The sequence below is a fragment of the Impatiens glandulifera genome, chromosome 7 (genome assembly GCF_907164915.1).
Source record: "Impatiens glandulifera chromosome 7, dImpGla2.1, whole genome shotgun sequence".
Taxonomy (NCBI): domain Eukaryota; kingdom Viridiplantae; phylum Streptophyta; class Magnoliopsida; order Ericales; family Balsaminaceae; genus Impatiens; species Impatiens glandulifera.
In genome coordinates this window covers 273,553-290,949 of record NC_061868.1, presented here as the reverse complement: position 1 = coordinate 290,949, position 17,397 = coordinate 273,553, and the positions used below count along the sequence as shown (strand labels likewise).

The 17,397-nt window shown below is 32.7% G+C and overlaps 3 protein-coding genes and 1 long non-coding RNA gene across 4 annotated transcripts; 2 read left to right on the top strand and 2 right to left on the bottom strand.

The window, feature by feature from the left end:
- Nucleotides 1-1,659: 1,659 nt before the first annotated feature.
- Nucleotides 1,660-2,455, bottom strand: LOC124945902 (protein P21-like). The gene has a single exon (XM_047486423.1). It carries the CDS (start codon nt 2,448-2,450, stop codon nt 1,692-1,694), a length of 759 nt encoding a protein of 252 aa, XP_047342379.1. The 5' UTR covers nt 2,451-2,455; the 3' UTR covers nt 1,660-1,691.
- A 4,621-nt stretch (nt 2,456-7,076) lies between these two features.
- On the bottom strand, nt 7,077-8,433 carry LOC124944648. Its single transcript, XR_007099952.1, has 2 exons — nt 8,291-8,433; nt 7,077-8,218 (listed from the first exon to the last, which is right to left on the bottom strand). It is a non-coding gene; the product is annotated as an uncharacterized LOC124944648 (long non-coding RNA).
- Nucleotides 7,573-11,723, top strand: LOC124944647 (leucine-rich repeat receptor-like serine/threonine-protein kinase RGI4). The gene is made up of 2 exons (XM_047484957.1): nt 7,573-10,456; nt 11,064-11,723. Exons 1-2 carry the CDS (start codon nt 7,573-7,575, stop codon nt 11,552-11,554), a joined length of 3,375 nt encoding a protein of 1,124 aa, XP_047340913.1. The 3' UTR covers nt 11,555-11,723.
- A 308-nt stretch (nt 11,724-12,031) lies between these two features.
- LOC124945242 (2-oxoglutarate and iron-dependent oxygenase JMJD4) lies at nt 12,032-14,945 on the top strand. Its single transcript, XM_047485639.1, has 9 exons — nt 12,032-12,383; nt 12,517-12,687; nt 12,914-13,073; nt 13,336-13,453; nt 13,549-13,618; nt 13,714-13,794; nt 14,010-14,066; nt 14,167-14,278; nt 14,370-14,945. Exons 1-9 carry the CDS (start codon nt 12,165-12,167, stop codon nt 14,786-14,788), a joined length of 1,407 nt encoding a protein of 468 aa, XP_047341595.1. The 5' UTR covers nt 12,032-12,164; the 3' UTR covers nt 14,789-14,945.
- Nucleotides 14,946-17,397: the final 2,452 nt, after the last annotated feature.

Below are 17,397 nucleotides of genomic sequence, written 5' to 3'. Positions count from 1 at the left end.
AATACTTGTGAGGTATTACAGTGTAAATCACCAAGTATTCGAGTAATATAATACTATTTTTTGTAAGAGTTACTCTCTCTCTAGAATTTTGTGTCAATTCTATTAAACGCCGAGTGTTGCGTCGAGTAAGGCTGACTAGTTACTCGTTCTTGCGAAGATCGTAACTAGTGTCGCACGGATCGTTAGTGAAAAGACTGAGCCCGTGACAAAATGCACGGGATACATGTTAGTTTACAAAGTAATACTTTTGAGGTATTTATAGGACTAATTATGGCTACCACATTAATGACACACTAATTCAAGACATTCCTCCTAATTGCTAATTAGTGGTGCACTAATTTAGGGTATTCCTCATAACTGTCAATTAGTGACGCACTAATCTAGGACATGTCTTTTACTGTCAATTAATGATGCACTAGCACATGCCTTCTAACTAGAATATTCCTTTGGTTGGACCTACTTAGACAATTAGGCCTCCCATTGGGTTAGGAATATTGAGGCACCGTGACAGAGGGCATCCAACTAAAAGATTTGTTAAAATAAAAAAAAAATAACTCCATGTTTGATAATTACATCTCCTTTGCTTCTAAAAAAAGGGACGCACACAGACTCAAGAAATAATCACTGAGACAATCTGGGTATAAGCAGCAAACGACTCACTAACAACTTGGAATATTTTTCGAATTATAAAATTCGTAGAAAAAATCTGATATGACTAATCAATTTACCGCCTTAAACAAAAACACAACATCAACTCAAATCTAAGTGGTGAAAAAAAACAAGAGAACTTTCAATGCTAAAAAAATCATCATAATTGAAAGAAAAAAAAAGATTTTTAAACTTCTACTAAAAGTTTCTTTTTTGTTTTAGCCCAACCCCAACCTCCTCTTTAATACATTAATCACCTTTTTTTTTTCTTTCTTTTATGATGAATATGTAATTAATTAACTCAAACTCCATATAGAATTACTCACTCATACATGCATCTTACACCCACTTTTAATAAACGGGCACTTTGCCTTAATTGCATTTACAAATTAGCTTCTTTAGTAAAAATCAACACATTCAAAATAAACTACAACAACAATAACTTTACCGGTGCATATAAGTGTCACAAAAATTCTTACATGCACTTAAATTAACGCAGTAAACGTAAAAGTCTTTTAACGTCATATTAACCTGTGCCGGTAAGGGTAATTATACGTCGCTTAAACTTTACAGGCACATATAACTATACGCCGCTAAATAAATTATCGACATATATAAATTGTGTCGGTAAGTGGTAACATATTTCAACTCCAACTACATATTTGGGTTTGCTTGAGATGTTTGAAGAATGTTCAAAAATCATATCTCATTACTAGCTACTTTTCTCTATTGTAATTTTTTATAAACTCTTGCTCAAATCAAACAAGCCTCAGTTTAAATATATAAGGTATTTTGTAATCGTGTATAAATAGGAGGGTGAACCATATAGAAAGATACAATGCATTTGCTTGTTTTTAAAGAGTAGAATGGGATTAAAACATATAGATTAACATCTGATTACACACAATGTGCAAATATTTGTTACAAGGGATTTTTTATTGAAACCAAATTCAAATCTATTCAGAAATTTATTATCTGGACACCTAATTAAGGCTAGCTGACTAGCTTAGCCTGATACAATTGGTGTTATTTTATCCAATTTTTCATTCAGATCCATACATTTTAAGAGGAAGATTAGTATTATTATTGGTTGCACCAAGTGGGCAAAACACCACCTTATAGTTAGTCCCACCTGGGCAGGTGAATGTGCTACTGGCATCATCCTGAGGATAACTATAGGCATCCGGGCACCTTGCTTTAAAAAACCTCGATAAATCTGTAGCTCCACAAGGGCCGTTGGTGCAACAAAATTGAGGTGTTCTGAAAACTGTACACGGATTATTGCATCCACCCGCAGTCCTGAGTTCATTCGGGCACTCCCCGTTAATGTTGGCTGTGCAAGAGATGGGGTGGCATTTCCCCTGGCCCGACCAAGTCGGGCCAAACTCCATAGGGATATTGAATCCATCTACGAGAGATATGTCCCAAAAGTCTAGGTTGTTGAACTGGTTCAGGGCGTACTCTGCCAAGGTATTCGGAGGCACTCCCCATCCGGTGCACTGGAGAACCCCACCGCAGTCCCCTGTCTGGCAATGACCCCTGCCGCTCCAATCAAAGTTGCAGTTAGTCCGTCCCCAAATTCGAGCCATCTTTGTTCCGGCAGCAACATCTAGAAACCATACTTGACCGTGGTCCAGTTGACGCCCCCCTCCAGGCGAGGCGGCAGCCCAAACAGTATAAGGGCAGTTGTTACGAATCTCGAAGGTGGCTCCTTGCGCCTCCGGGCTTAGAAGAAGGGCCAAAAGAATTAGGAGAAAAGACAAGCCACAGAATTGACAAGTTGTTAAAGATCTCATGATCATCTTGTAGTTTGTTTGTATGGTAATTCATAAAGATGTTATACTATCCTATATATAGAGGGGAAAGAAAAGGTTGTGTTTTTGGTTTCATATAAATAAATGTTAGAGTATTGGATAATGGAATAAACTCTAACTAAGTAAGGCTGCTTTAATTAAAACATGAGGGGCGGCTAATGAAACTACTTTAACAGTTTATATACATTCAATGGATCTTATCTTCTCTAGCTTCCATTTTAATTTCACCATCTCACAAACTTCTTATTTTATTTTATCTTATCATTTGAATACTATCACTTGTTATTATATATTCATTTCTTCCTTTTATTTTATGCCAGCTATACCTATACAATAGAATATTCCCCTTCCTTTTCCTTTTTAGAATTCAACAAACAAAAAACAATGAGACTTAACATACTAATTATAGTCTATAGTCTAGTACCTATCCAAATATTACAATTATGGTGGATTTATAGAAATGAAGAAAAAAATATAGAATAGATTTAAAGAAAATGAAGAGGAAAAAAAACTATGAGTAATCAAACCAAGAGTTTGGTTTACAAAAATGGTTGATCTACTCACTTGACAAATAATAATATTATTATTTTTAAAAGGTTGAGGACATGTAGATGGGTTCGGTATTGCTTTGATGTTAATTATTTAATAAAATATTATTTATAATAAAAATAAACTTGAGAGATAAAAAAATATTCATAAATTGTAAAAACATGCAAATAAACATATCAAACAAACTCTAAAAATAATTATCATCTAACTAGTTATATTCAAACTATTTCTAAAAAAAAATTAAAAAAAATATATATAAAAAAAAATCTATATTCAAATTATCTACAACAAATATATAATATATTTGTTTTTATTTGTTGATAGTTTGAATATAACTGTTTTTTTTTTGTTTTTTTTTGGAGATAGATTGAATATAATTATGAGTTAATTTTTAAAATCTTACGATTCTATAATTTTATATAAGGTTAACTAGTCTGCTTTTAAGTAAACTATTAAATAGGTAAACTATTATGATTTTAAATTTACTATAAAATGATTTTACGAGTTTACGAGTCTATAAATAATTTCGATTTTACAGTTTAATACAATTTTATGTTTAAAAAAAATTATATTTAAAATTAAAAAATAAAGTTATTATTTATTCATATAAATTAATTTTATAAATATAATTTTGTATATAATTATTTATATTATTTAATTAATTTTATATTTAAATATATAAAAAAATTAAATTCACTAAATATAAAATACTTAATAATAATAATAATATAAAATTATTATTTTTACAAATTAAACTTTTATCATTTTATGTAAACTCTAGATTTTACTCTACGATTTTACGTAAATTCTCAATTTTAACCACATGATTCATGAATATTTACCAAGAAACTTTAACGAATGGGTTTTAAAAAAATGAATTATTATTCATAAACAAGCCCTCTTTCTTTTTGTTTTAATTTTTTAAATGATGGATTTGAAAAAAAAAGGGCCTTACTTGGTTTACTGGGTTGTTCTCCGTGGGCTGGACTAATATTCAATTTGGGCTCTTCTCACAAAATATAATATAAATTATATCAAAGTCCATTATTCATAAATCCGGTTTTATTTAATAAATATTGGCACAGTTTCAAAACAAATTGGAGTGAACTGAATTTAAAAATTAATATATATATATATATATATATATATATATATAATTAAAATAGATTTAAAAACATTATTTTATTTAAATACCTAAATAAATAAGATATTTAAAAAATATAAGTAACGTGGTCACAAGGGTTAAGCATATATAGTCCACCAACACATTTACCAATTTAATTAAACACATAATTTGCCGCATGATGGATTCAAAACCAGAACCTCTAAAGTCTAAAGGAGGTTTGGATATCTACATCTTATTGTCACTATGCTAGAAATGACATAAGAGATTATATATATTAGAAATTTTGTATGGAACCATTATTTGATATATATGGAAACATTATTTGTATTTTAAAAGGAAGATAAATGATAGGGAGCGAAAAATAATATTTAATAAGAGAATTGACGAAATTCTAAAGATTGAAAATTAAATACAAAAGAGAATTTTTAGATTTTCAATAATTCAAGAAATGACATTATTCCCATTAACTTTTTTTCTCAATATTTTTCAAATCTAAACATTACTCATAAATAAATTAATTAGAGAAGCTAGCTGCATTCCAATATTATTAATTTTTTATTTTTATCTTTTTGAATGAAATGAGCAATTCTTTAATATTCCACAATAACTTTAATTCAAGCTGACCAAACAAGTTTAAAAAAAAATGAAAGAGGTAATATATCAACCGACCCGTTTGTTTATTTTATAATATATATGCATAATAAAATAAATGAGTCATGTGACAATGACACTAAGTCTCGTGCTTATATTCCTAATAGACAAGGCTTATAAGATAATTTAATTAAAATAAAAAATAAAAAAAAAACATGGTAGTCTATCTTATCCCTTAAGGCAATACATTATATGGCCTGTTGTCACGCGACATCACGTGATAGCTTTTTAACTTATAAACAACCTTGATTCTTTATTTTTTATTTTTTATTTATATACTAGAAAGAAAAGAAAAATAAGTTCAAGATTTTGTGGGTCAATGCGATCTTCCTTCACATAAAATTGAATCCCTAATTTTGTTGGCTGTACATGATAATCATAAGAAAAAATAATTTTATTTAAATAACAAATTACTTCACAAGTACAAATTTTACATGGAAAATGAGTAAATCCTTTTCAAAATTGCCTGAAAAATAAAAAAGATATGGTTGAATAATATATATGTACGTGTTCAACCACTCTATCCAAGCAAACAACTCGATTTTAAGATATTGATGAGAATCGAAACTGCCCATTATATTCTTTTGGTTGTGTTATTTTCTTGTAACTTAAAAATGAGATTAAGAATTATTTTGATTGATCTACAATGATGGGTGGGATATTTGAATAATAGAAATGTCTTGACCTGACATTATATATGCTGTCATGCACATGAGTTGTGTTGAATTGGCACTAAGTAAATACAATTAATAGGGTCCATGACCATACTCAATAGTCCATAAATAAATATATAAATATATAATTAGGCATCAAATATTGTTTTATTATTACCTTATGTGGGTAGTGGGTGTCATAGATCTGCAGTTTTGTGACATGGATCACACCAAGGAAAAAGTAAAAAAATTAATTAATTAATTAATTCATTTGATCCAGATCCAATCAATTACCTCATCAGATCCAAATTCACTTGAAGAAAAATAAGAGGTAGTAGGTAATTGAATATATAGTATCATTCTAATATAGGGTTCTTAAAAATTGGAGTATATTGAGAAAGTTAAACCATTACAACCCTAATTCATATATAGGTAGGTAAATGATATGAGATTTATCAACAGTTTTCAACTTATTTGATTAAAATTCAGGGTAGTGTTATGGGTAATAATTAGTAACCTGAAAAAAGGGAAAAAAGGAGTTGTGTGTGTGGGACATAGTTGACAAAAGGCATGGAAGTATGAAATTGTTAGAGCATCTTTCCATTGATGGTTACAGTTGGTAAAAATAGAAGGCAGCAAAAGGAAGTACAAAAAAGCTAACTTGTCCCCAAATAACTTTAACCCCCCACCCATGTGAACTCATCAAACTTCACTTCTTGTAATTCTCTCATTTTAATTCATTAATTAATATAGCATGTTTTATCACTAACATTGAGATTCATTTTAAGAATTTCCTAGTATTGATTCTCAACTAAAATGAAAAAATTAAATCGAGACGATGAAAAATCGATTGAACCAAGTTCGGATATGTTTATAATTTTCTATACCGATTATAGTCGATTTTGTTGACAGTTTATATAATAAAAAACCAACTATATATATATTCGATGAAAAATCGATTGAATTCTGATATGCTTATAATTTTCTATACCGATTATAATCGCTTTAATTGACCGATTATAATCGCTTTAATTGACCGTTTATATAATATAGAGAGAAATGATAGAGAGCGAGAAAGTATTAACAAAAATATGTAAAGAAATGACGTGTCATCTTTTCATTTGATTGAAAATTTTAAAATTCTCTATGATATTACATTTTCGATCAAACGAAAAGATGACACATAAGTTCTCTACATATTTTTTTTTAAATATTTTTTTAAATAAATATTTTTTTAGCATAATGGTAAATGATGAATACCATTTTTTTTTAAGAATTTAAATCTTGACACATATATTTATTATTTCGTATATGAGAATTAATACGACACTCTCACTTTTATGACTTTAAATGAAAATTGAATCCGTGACATTTTAATCTCTTAAGTCAACTCTTTCCATTGAGCCATTTTGGTGGGTATCTTATTATATATATTTTTTATTAGTTAATTTATTATATTTATTAATTTTTTAATGTTTAAATTGAACTATTCCAACTGATTTCTAAGTTTCTAACAGACAACCTACGGATATTTTGAAACACACAAACTACTAATGAAAATGCTAGTCTAGTTTACTTATACTCTTTAACACTCTTCTTGTCTAAGCTTAAAAAAAATGATTTTTTTGTATGGAGTTGAAGAGAAAAAAAATCATTTTGATTCAAATAATCTAAAATTTCAATAATTTACATGAGATCAAACAGGGTCTCAAATTTCCAATATATCTTTTTACTGTTGATTCTGTGCTGCTACACATTCAGAGCCCAACTTTTTCTCTCTCCTCTCTCTAAAGGAGAGAAAGGACATCATGGCTAGCTGTGTTTCTTGGATCCAGAGATTCTGGGTGGGAGGATGAGAAGGAGGAGGGAGCATCTCCTTATTTTTTTTAAAAATGTTCACTTTTTTTCTTATTTAAAATAGCCCACAAAACATGATTTTGGTTCTTTCTCTCTCTTCTATATTCAACATTTGTATCTCCCAAGGCGGCTGCTTCTTCTTCTACTGAAGAACAAGAAGAAGAAGAAAGAAGCTCATCGATATCCTCATTCATCACTCCATCTCCTCAGCTTTCTGTGCCTCTTTCATTTCATTGGAATTTGTAAAACCCATTTATAACTTCTTTCTCTTCTAATGCCTGTAATTATTCCATGGCCTTCCCCCATTTCCAATCCTACCATCTCTCTCTTCCTCCTTCTCCTTCTTACTCATCATCTAACCACCATCATCTCCGTCAACCCACAAGGGGAAGCTCTTCTCTCTTGGAAACAAACCCTTAATGGCTCCATCGATTCTCTTTCCAATTGGGACTCAACCCATCAAACCCCTTGTAAATGGTTTGGAATTTCCTGTAATTATGCAGGTGAAGTTATTGAGATCAATTTGAGAGATATAGATTTACTTGGAAATGTCCCGTCCAATCTCTCTTCCTTTTCATCTTCTCTTACTAAGCTTATTCTAACCGGGACGAACCTCACCGGTTTAATCCCTCCAGAGATCGCGTCTCTTCAACAGCTTAAAAATCTCGATTTGAGTGACAATGCCTTGAACGGTGAAATCCCTTCTGATATTTGCGGATTGTTGAAACTCGAAGAGTTATATCTTAATTCGAATCGGCTAGAAGGTTCAATTCCGATTGAAATTGGTAATTTAACGAGCTTGAGATGGCTTATTCTTTATGATAATCAGCTTAGTGGGTTTATTCCGATCACCATTGGAAGATTACAACAGCTTGAAGTGATACGCGCCGGCGGAAATAAAAACCTTCAAGGGTCTGTTCCTGAAGAGATTGGGAATTGTACTAATTTAGTAATGATTGGACTTGCTGAAACTAGTATTTCTGGGTTCTTACCTGTCAGTCTTGGCCGGTTGAGAAAGTTGGAGACAATTGCTCTTTACACTGCTCTTCTCTCCGGCCAGATACCACCGGAGCTCGGCGACTGCGTCTCTTTACAGAGCATTTACTTATATGAAAATGGACTTACTGGTTCGATCCCAAGTAGGCTTGGGAATCTGAAGAATCTCCAGACGTTGTTGCTTTGGCAGAATAATATCGTGGGGACGATTCCGATTGAGCTCGGGAACTGTGAGCAGCTTCAGATAATTGATGCTTCAATGAATTCGATCACCGGAAGTATACCGGAAAGTTTTGGGAATTTAACCAAGCTTGAGGAAATTCAATTGAGTGTCAACCAGATCTCCGGGCAAATCCCGACACAGTTGGGAAATTGTCGGAGCTTGACACATATTGAGCTCGATAATAATCAAATCAACGGTGGGATTCCATCGGAATTGGGTAATCTTCCCAATTTGACACTTTTGTTCTTGTGGCAAAATAAGCTCGAAGGCAGTATTCCTCCTTCTCTTTCTTTATGTCAAAATCTTGATGCTATGGATCTTTCTCAGAATTCATTGACTGGTTCGATTCCGAAAGGGATATTCGAGTTGAAGAATATGAACAAGTTGTTGCTTCTATCAAATAACTTATCAGGTGAGATTCCATCGGAGATCGGGAAATGTTCGTCATTGATTCGCTTTCGTGCGAGCAATAACAAGCTCACCGGTTCAATCCCTCCTGAAATTGGAAACTTGTGGAATCTTAATTTTCTGGATCTGGGCTCGAATCGGCTCACTGGAGTGGTGCCGGAGGAGATATCTGGTTGCCGGAATCTCACATTTTTGGACTTACACTCGAACTCAATCGGCGGGAATTTACCGGCGAGTCTGAATCTTCTCTCCGGTCTTCAATTTGTGGATGTTTCGAATAATATGATAGAGGGTACGTTGAATCCGAGTATAGGATCACTGACTTCACTCACTAAACTCGTACTCGGGAAGAATAAGCTATCTGGGTCAATTCCACCGGAGATTGGTTCATGTTTGAAGCTTCAATTGCTTGATATCGGCGGCAATGATCTCTCCGGAGAGATTCCGGGGAGCATTGGTAAGATTCCGGCGATGGAGATTGCTCTGAACCTTAGTTCGAACAAACTCTCAGGTCCAATTCCATCCGAGTTTACATCATTGAACAAATTAGGCATCTTAGATCTATCCCACAACCAATTATTCGGAAATCTTGATTATCTATCTGAGCTAGAGAATCTAGTCGTTCTCAACGTATCAAACAACAATTTCTCCGGCAAGGTACCGGAAACTTCCTTCTTCTCAAAGCTTCCTCTGAGCGTTCTCTCAGGGAACCCATCTCTCTGTTTTTCCGGCGATAGATGCGCCGGCGGCGGTGCTACGGCTAGGCATGGTATTGGGCCGCGGGTAGCGATGGTGGTGCTACTGTGCGCCGCATGTGCGCTTCTCTTGGCTGCTCTCTACATTATCCTCGGAGGCAAAATGAGTGGGGGTGGGACCCATGGAGACAATCATGACGGAGAAGATGACGTGGAAGTGGGTCCACCTTGGGATGTCACGTTGTACCAAAAGCTCGACTTGTCAATTGCCGACGTAGCTAAATGTCTGACGGCGAGTAATGTGATAGGCCGAGGTCGATCCGGCGTAGTTTACCGGGTGGGTCTTCCCGTTGGGGTTACGATTGCAGCTAAGAGGTTCCGACCGTCGGAGAGATTCTCGGCGGCGGCGTTTTCGTCGGAAATTGCTACCTTGGCTAGAATCCGGCATAGGAACATTGTTCGATTGTTGGGTTGGGCTGCAAATAGGAAGACGAAACTTTTGTTTTATGATTATTTGTCAAATGGAACATTGGGTGCAATGCTGGAGGAAGGTGGAATTGGTGGGGGGTTGCCGGAATGGGAGACCCGGTTGAAGGTGGCGCTTGGGGTGGCTGAAGGGTTAGCTTACTTGCACCACGATTGTGCTCCGGCGATTCTTCATCGGGACGTGAAGTCCCACAATATACTATTGGGTGATTCCTATGAACCGTATTTGGCTGACTTTGGGTTAGCCAGGCTTGTTGAAGATAATCATGATGACACTAGTAATTCAAGTGTCTCTTTTACTCCGGCGCCCAATCCTGAGTTTGCTGGGTCCTATGGATATTTTGCACCTGGTAAGAATAATCTTTTATTTTTTCTAAAAGTGATTTCATTTAAGAAAACTCAATTCATGGTCCATGAAATTTAGATTTGGAACTTTTCGAGAGGCAATATCCATCTATTGGGTATTACCAAAAATGTCACTTTATATATCCTGGCGGTGGACCAAACCGCCTCCTTTCCATGTGACCACTTTATTTTGAGGACCCAAATTTTTATTAATCTTAATTTTCAAAAGTTTAGTTTAATTATAAAGGATATGGGATATAATGATTATTTGAATTAAATCTAGGCATCATATATTGAGGGCAACCAGTATATTATTGAAAAATGAGTTCATTTGAGGTCATTTTAGTAAAAGTATATTATGTATCTTTTCTTCAAATAAAGGTATTTCATATATATATATATATATATATATATATATATATATATATATATATATATATATATATATTTAAGTAACTTGATTGTAACCATTCATCAAATAAAGCCTTGTAACCATTCTTGTTACAACTATTTTATTGTTATTCTTATTTTCATGTTTGTTTTTTTTGTGAATTGTTAGATTCTTTGATTTATATAAATAATAATTGGCAGCACTTTTCTTTTCCATTGCAGAATATGCTTGCATGCGAAAAATTACGGAAAAGAGCGACGTTTATAGTTACGGGGTGGTTTTGTTGGAAATCATAACGGGGAAGAGACCTGTGGATCCATCTTTTCCTGAAAATCAACACTTGATTCAATGGGTTCGCGAGCATCTAAAGAGTAAAAAGGATCCGGTGGAAGTGATAGATCCAAAGCTCCAAGGCCACCCGGACACTCAAATACAAGAAATGCTTCAAGCCCTTGGCATTGCTCTATTGTGTACCAGCAACAGGCCTGAGGATCGCCCGACCATGAAAGATGTGGTGGCTTTGTTAAAGGAGATTCGACACGACCAAGCCCAAGGAGCGGAGGCGAAGAAGCCTGGACCACCGAGCAGCAACTCGGTATCAAAACCGGGGGCTCAATCATCAGCATCGGTTACCCCTGCTCAGTTGTTACTCCTTAAAGGATCTTCAAATTGCTCCCTTGTTTACTCTTCATCTTCATCTGGTTATATATGAATTAGGAATTAATACTACTAATAATTAGGATTACTAATTCATTATCATTGTTGTATTGTTTGTTATTGTTAGGATGAAATGGAGAAAGAATGTAAAGAGCTTAGAAGATAATTTTATAGCAAGAGATGAGCAGAGAAAACAATAATAATAATCTCATCTGTTTATTGCACTTTAATCTCTCAATCTAGTATACAAATTAATTATCACTATTATAAAAAAAAATGATTTGTTACCCAAGTGGTATGTATGGATCATATGGTCACTTTCTATGTGAAAAATTAGTGATTAGAATTAAATGAAATTTTAATTTATTAAGAAGAAAACATAAAATAGTGCAGATTTTAATTTGGGATGAAGAAGTTTAAAAAAAAAATACACTTTATTTCAGTGTTTAAAAAATATAAATAAAAAATTACATTTGGTTACATCTGACTAAATTTTCGAAGAACAACACTAACTTAGTATTCAACTTTCCTTAACCTAGTTATGTCGGTCGAACTGACCTGGCCAAGAGTGATTTTTCGATCGAGACCCAGGAGCCAGGGCACGGTTGGCAACCTCTAATAGAAGAGAAAAAGAACTAAAGAGGGGTGATCCCGTTCTAAGTAGAATGGGGTTTGAGCTACTAAACATCGGAGGCCGAGTTGAGAAGGTGAACGGAAAGAATCTTACTTACGCCGAATTCGCCGAGAGATTCCTCTCCAAGAACAAGCCTGTACTTCTTACTGGCCTCATGGTCGATTGGAGAGCCAGCAAAGATTGGGTCCTTGACGACGGACGTCCCAATCTTCCTTTCTTTTCATCTCATTTCGGCGATTCCAAAGTTCAGGCAAGCACTTCTTCAATTCAGAGATTATTTATTTATTTTATTTTCTCTAGGTTTGCTTGATTTTTCTCCATGGGTGAATTGCATTTTTTTCAATTGTCTATCAACAGGTGACACTGAGAGTTATCTCTTGTAGGTAGCTGACTGTAGCTCCAGAGAGTTTTCTGATCAAAGGAGAACTGAACTATTAGTTTCAGAGTTCATTGATCACTGGGTTAGTGTTCAAGATGATGATTCTGATCACAAACCAAGTAACGAATTCGGATGTAAATCCCCTTTGTATTTGAAAGACTGGCATTTCAAAAAGGTTAGGATATAATACTTTTACTTGCTTGTTTTGTAATTGTCTCGGCAAAGGAGGATGGATGCCAAAATTGCTTAAAATTCACACCCCATGATTGTTGTCAGCTGAAAATTAACAATTCAAAGTTTCAGGTTTTCAAAATTGCTAATTACACATCCAACACATGATTGAAGAAGACTTCTTCTTGCTTACTTATCTTGTCATTTGACCCTACCAAATGTAATTTCAGGAATATCAAGACTATATAGCATACACAACTCCCCTATTTTTCTCCGATGACTGGCTGAATATGTATCTTGACAAGTTTCGAATGCACACAGATCCTGATTATCAAGAGAAAGATGAAATAGTTTGCTCTGACTATCGGTTTGTTTACATGGGAGCAAAAGGTTTGAGATAGATATTTGAGCACTCTTTCTTTTAGAAATATGTAATACTTTTACAGTTAAGGCTATGTTCGATGTGTATAATTGGAATCATAATTCTAGTTCTTATTTAAGTCATTAAACAATCGAACGACATAATTGGATCCCAATTGCAATTTTGATTTCAATTATGCCTTAACCAAGTATAGCCTAAAAGATTGTTTTATTGAGGTTTCTACTGGTTCATAAGCTGCATTTTTTCTTGCTGTTGTTGTTCTTCATGTAGGTACATGGACTCCCTTACATGCCGACGTGTTTAGATCTTACAGTTGGTCAGCAAATGTATGTGGCAAGAAATTGTGGTATTTGTTGCCTCCAAGTCAGTCTCATCTAGTGTTTGATAGGTATTCTTTTTGTTAGTCTTAGATTAATCATTTCAAATTTGAAGGTTTGTGCCTCTTACTCAAATGTACATATGTACTTTTCTTTTTTTATGTAGAAATATGAAAACATCAGTTTACGATATTTTAGAGGAAACAGATCAGGTGAAGTTCCCGGGGTTTAAGGAGGTATAAATATATATAACTGAATAAAGTGTTCCTTTTGTCTGCTGTTATTTCTGTATATTCAAGTTTTTCCTTTTCTTTGCATATTGTGTTTTAAGGCCATCTGGTTGGAATGTACTCAAGCTCAAGGAGAAATCATCTTTGTCCCCAGTGGTTGGTATCATCAAGTTCATAATCTGGTACATCTTCTTGTTAAGATGAAGTAGATTTGTTGAACTGGATAATTTACTTAGTTAATCATCCTACATATATTCTTCCTTGTTGCATGAACATTTATGTCTTCATTCATTCAACTTGAATATCCTTAACATTTTAACTCCTATTCTTGGTAACATCCATCTATTATTGAGGAAAAGAGTCCAATGGAGGTAATGCATTCCTTATACTATTTCAGGAAGACACAATATCAATAAATCACAACTGGTTTAACGCCTATAACCTTTGCTGGGTGGTAAGTTTAATAATAATAATAATGTCTTCTGAATCGATACTCGAGGAGGCAAGAACCTCATGTGGTTATGACATGAACATTGTAAAACACATTCCTGCAGTGGGATTTACTTTTGAGGGATTATAAAGAGGCAAAGGAGTACATTGAAGACATAAAAGATATATGCGATGACTTTGAGGGACTCTGTCAGAGAAACCTAGCAGCAAATACAGGTGCCTTTCCATCCTATATAGAGTTCCATTGAGAAATTAAAGTAAAAAAAAAAATGATTAAGTTAACCTTTTCATTTTCATGCTTTGTCAGGCATGAATTATCAAGATTTCTTCATTTTCATGGTACGGCTATCCTTTGGAAACTTGGTCCTACTCTACCAACTTGTTAAGGAGAATGAAACATCCGGTGAGTTGTCAATGCATAAAGGACGTCAAATAATTTTGAACCTGGAGTCTGCACGCGATATTGCCATGAAGATGATGAAAGCAGGAAGTCCCGGTTTGTTAGTCAATTTCAAGGAAACCATTGAGGATCCAACATTCGTTAGACTATGCCTGGATTTGGAGAGGATATATTTAATGATACACGAACCACGACGTGAGCAGACCACTGAAGATTTGACCCGGGATTTGGTGGACTTGGATCTTCTTGACTCATCTGCTTTTGTGGGTTCTCCTGAAGATTTGGCAAATTTGATCTATAAAGGTCTAAGAAAGCTTACTAAGTAGTCTATACTACATAGAGCATGTGATTTACTCAGGGTCTTATTTATTTTTTTGAGAAAATTATAACAGGTTACTCAGATATCTAGAAACCAATGTAGGTATTTTTCTTAAATTCGATTTTTTTTTTTTTTACAATTTATTAATTATTATTTTTAATTAAGGAGAACTAGAATCGTATGTTTCTCATTTAAAGCGTTATTAATGAGAATCGAACACCTCTGACACAGTTTATCAATTTTAATCGCTAACAAAAAGAACATGTTTTTTCAAACATTAGTTTTATTTTTCAGATTAAATGGTAATATAATAGATCAATGACATTAGATACATGTAGTTTTTTAAATTTTATCTTTTCACCCTTTTATGCAACCTTGATTTCAATAACCATGAACTCCAGATTTGATCCTCTGTTGCCAACTTAACATGTTCCTCTCTCACAAGGGGAGGGGTAATATGATAAATAAATAAATAAGTTATTTATTTATTTACTATATTACCCTTCCCTTGTGAGAGAGGAACATGTTAAGTTGGCAATAGAAGATCTCATGAGCATGAACTCAAGATCATAATTGAGCAAGGAATTTCTTAAATATTAATTTAATATAACAAATAAATATAAAAACATTAAATCTAAATTATTTTATTTGATAATATGAATAAACAAATTTATTATAATTAGATTTATGTTAAATTTTGGAAAATTTATATTAAATTTTAGATTATTTTCTATTATGATATTTAAGAACATTCTTTCTCCATATTCATAATGATTATTTTTATTTTTGTGCGTATTAGTTTGTTTTAATGGAATTAAATAAAATATGGTTTACATTATATATATATATAATTTTATATCTTTAGAGGTTTTATTTTTAGAATGATTTGTGACATCTCAACGGAAAATTAACACATTTTTATCGGGATTTTTTTTAGATTTTTAGTAAAAACGAAGTTAAAGTGACATACTGTTTTCGTCTCAAATCTAATCAAATTGTTTGAAATATTCCTTTAAATATATGACTTTTCATTGAAGAGGAGGGGATACGAGATCTCCTCATAGATGTTTTTATTAACGTTTCAATTGACCTAGAGATTGACAACATGTTTTTCTATTCGGCTTTTCCGATTTTAAAACTAGTTACATTTATCATGAGTCTCTCCAAAAAATTCCATCCCAATTTTCTTAGAAAAATGTGTGAAAATCAAAAATCTCGTTCTTTGATTGAGAAACTATCAATGGATGAGTCTTGACATCTAACAAATTAAAAAAGAAATGATTTCATCTGGTTATTAGATGCAACATTTGTTTGAATAGTGAAGAATTCATTAATCATATTCTTCTTCATTGTGACTTTGCCAAAAACATGTGAGCTCTTATGCAGAATCTCCTTCAATTTCAATGGGATATACCAAGAAAAGTTGTTGACTTCTAGGTCAAATGGATTAAATTGAACTCTAGCAACAAAATCACGGACAACTGGAAATCAATTCCCCTCATAATGTGGTGGACAATCTGGAAAAAAAGAAATAGTGGAGTTTTCGAATGAAAAAATTATGGATACAAACATCTCAAAAGATTTATGTTACATGCGTTTGCCTCAATCCGAAAAAGAGGAGCTTGTACATGATAAAAAAAATTCGATTTTATTGACATTTAAATTTTTTATGTTATTTTCTTATTTATTGTTTTATTTTATTCCTTCTCTTTTTTAACATTTGAACGGATTTCCACGGTATTTAATCATAGTTATATAATTTTCAAAAGTTTACTAATTTATTAAAAATTTACCCATCTACAAATTTAATGAGAATAAATGTTTATAAAAATCTCTAATGACTTTTACTCATGTCCCATGTATATGTTTAATATAATATTTATAAAATTAAATTATTTTTGGAAAAATATTTATGAAAATGATATAAATAAGAACGTTTAAGTAACAAATACAAAACGAATGTACAAAGTAAAATAGAATTAAAAATTTAATATTAAAGATTTAATAGACCAAAATTCACCTATTTATGTCCTTTAGAGAGGATTTAGAGCATTTAGAATTGAACTCAATAAAATCATTTAAAGTAAAAATTGCATAAAACTTTCTCATAAATTCATTTTTGCACCAGTTTAGAATATGGAGGATTTGATCATTCAAATCAATTCAAAAGAAAACTATAAAAGAAACAATCATTCCGGAGTTGGGCTAAGAATGATCCCTTTCAAAATGATCTCCCCATTTATTTATTTAGTATTTGAAAACATTAATTTAATAGCCAGTTAATATAAAACTAAAATTAAATGAACTGCTATTAGTTGAAAATGAAATCTTTAAGCTGAAGATGTATTTTGAAAGTAATTTTAAAATCAGGAAGGAACTAAGGGTAATGAATAGATTATAAACCAGATAAAACAAATTGCATTTAAAATGCAAAACCACAGCTAGTTGAATATGATATCATAATTGTCTTTGATTTGATTGAAACTGGAAGATGTTTGAATAGTTTTTTGAAGTTTCCAAATTGTTTGATTCAACAACATAACAAGGCATGATGCATATGATCCATTATTAATTAGTTAAGAAATGATTGATAAAAAGTATATCACCATAAGAGAA

Coding starts and splice junctions, on each gene's coding strand:
- LOC124945902 (XM_047486423.1), bottom strand. CDS start 2,450: ATGATCATGAGATCTTTAACAACTTGTCAATTCTGTGGCTTGTCTTTT.
- LOC124944647 (XM_047484957.1), top strand. CDS start 7,573: ATGCCTGTAATTATTCCATGGCCTTCCCCCATTTCCAATCCTACCATC. Junction 10,457..11,063: donor CTATGGATATTTTGCACCTG/GTAAGAATAATC, acceptor TTTCCATTGCAG/AATATGCTTGCATGCGAAAA.
- LOC124945242 (XM_047485639.1), top strand. CDS start 12,165: ATGGGGTTTGAGCTACTAAACATCGGAGGCCGAGTTGAGAAGGTGAAC. Junction 13,795..14,009: donor ATCATCAAGTTCATAATCTG/GTACATCTTCTT, acceptor ATACTATTTCAG/GAAGACACAATATCAATAAA. Junction 14,279..14,369: donor AAACCTAGCAGCAAATACAG/GTGCCTTTCCAT, acceptor ATGCTTTGTCAG/GCATGAATTATCAAGATTTC.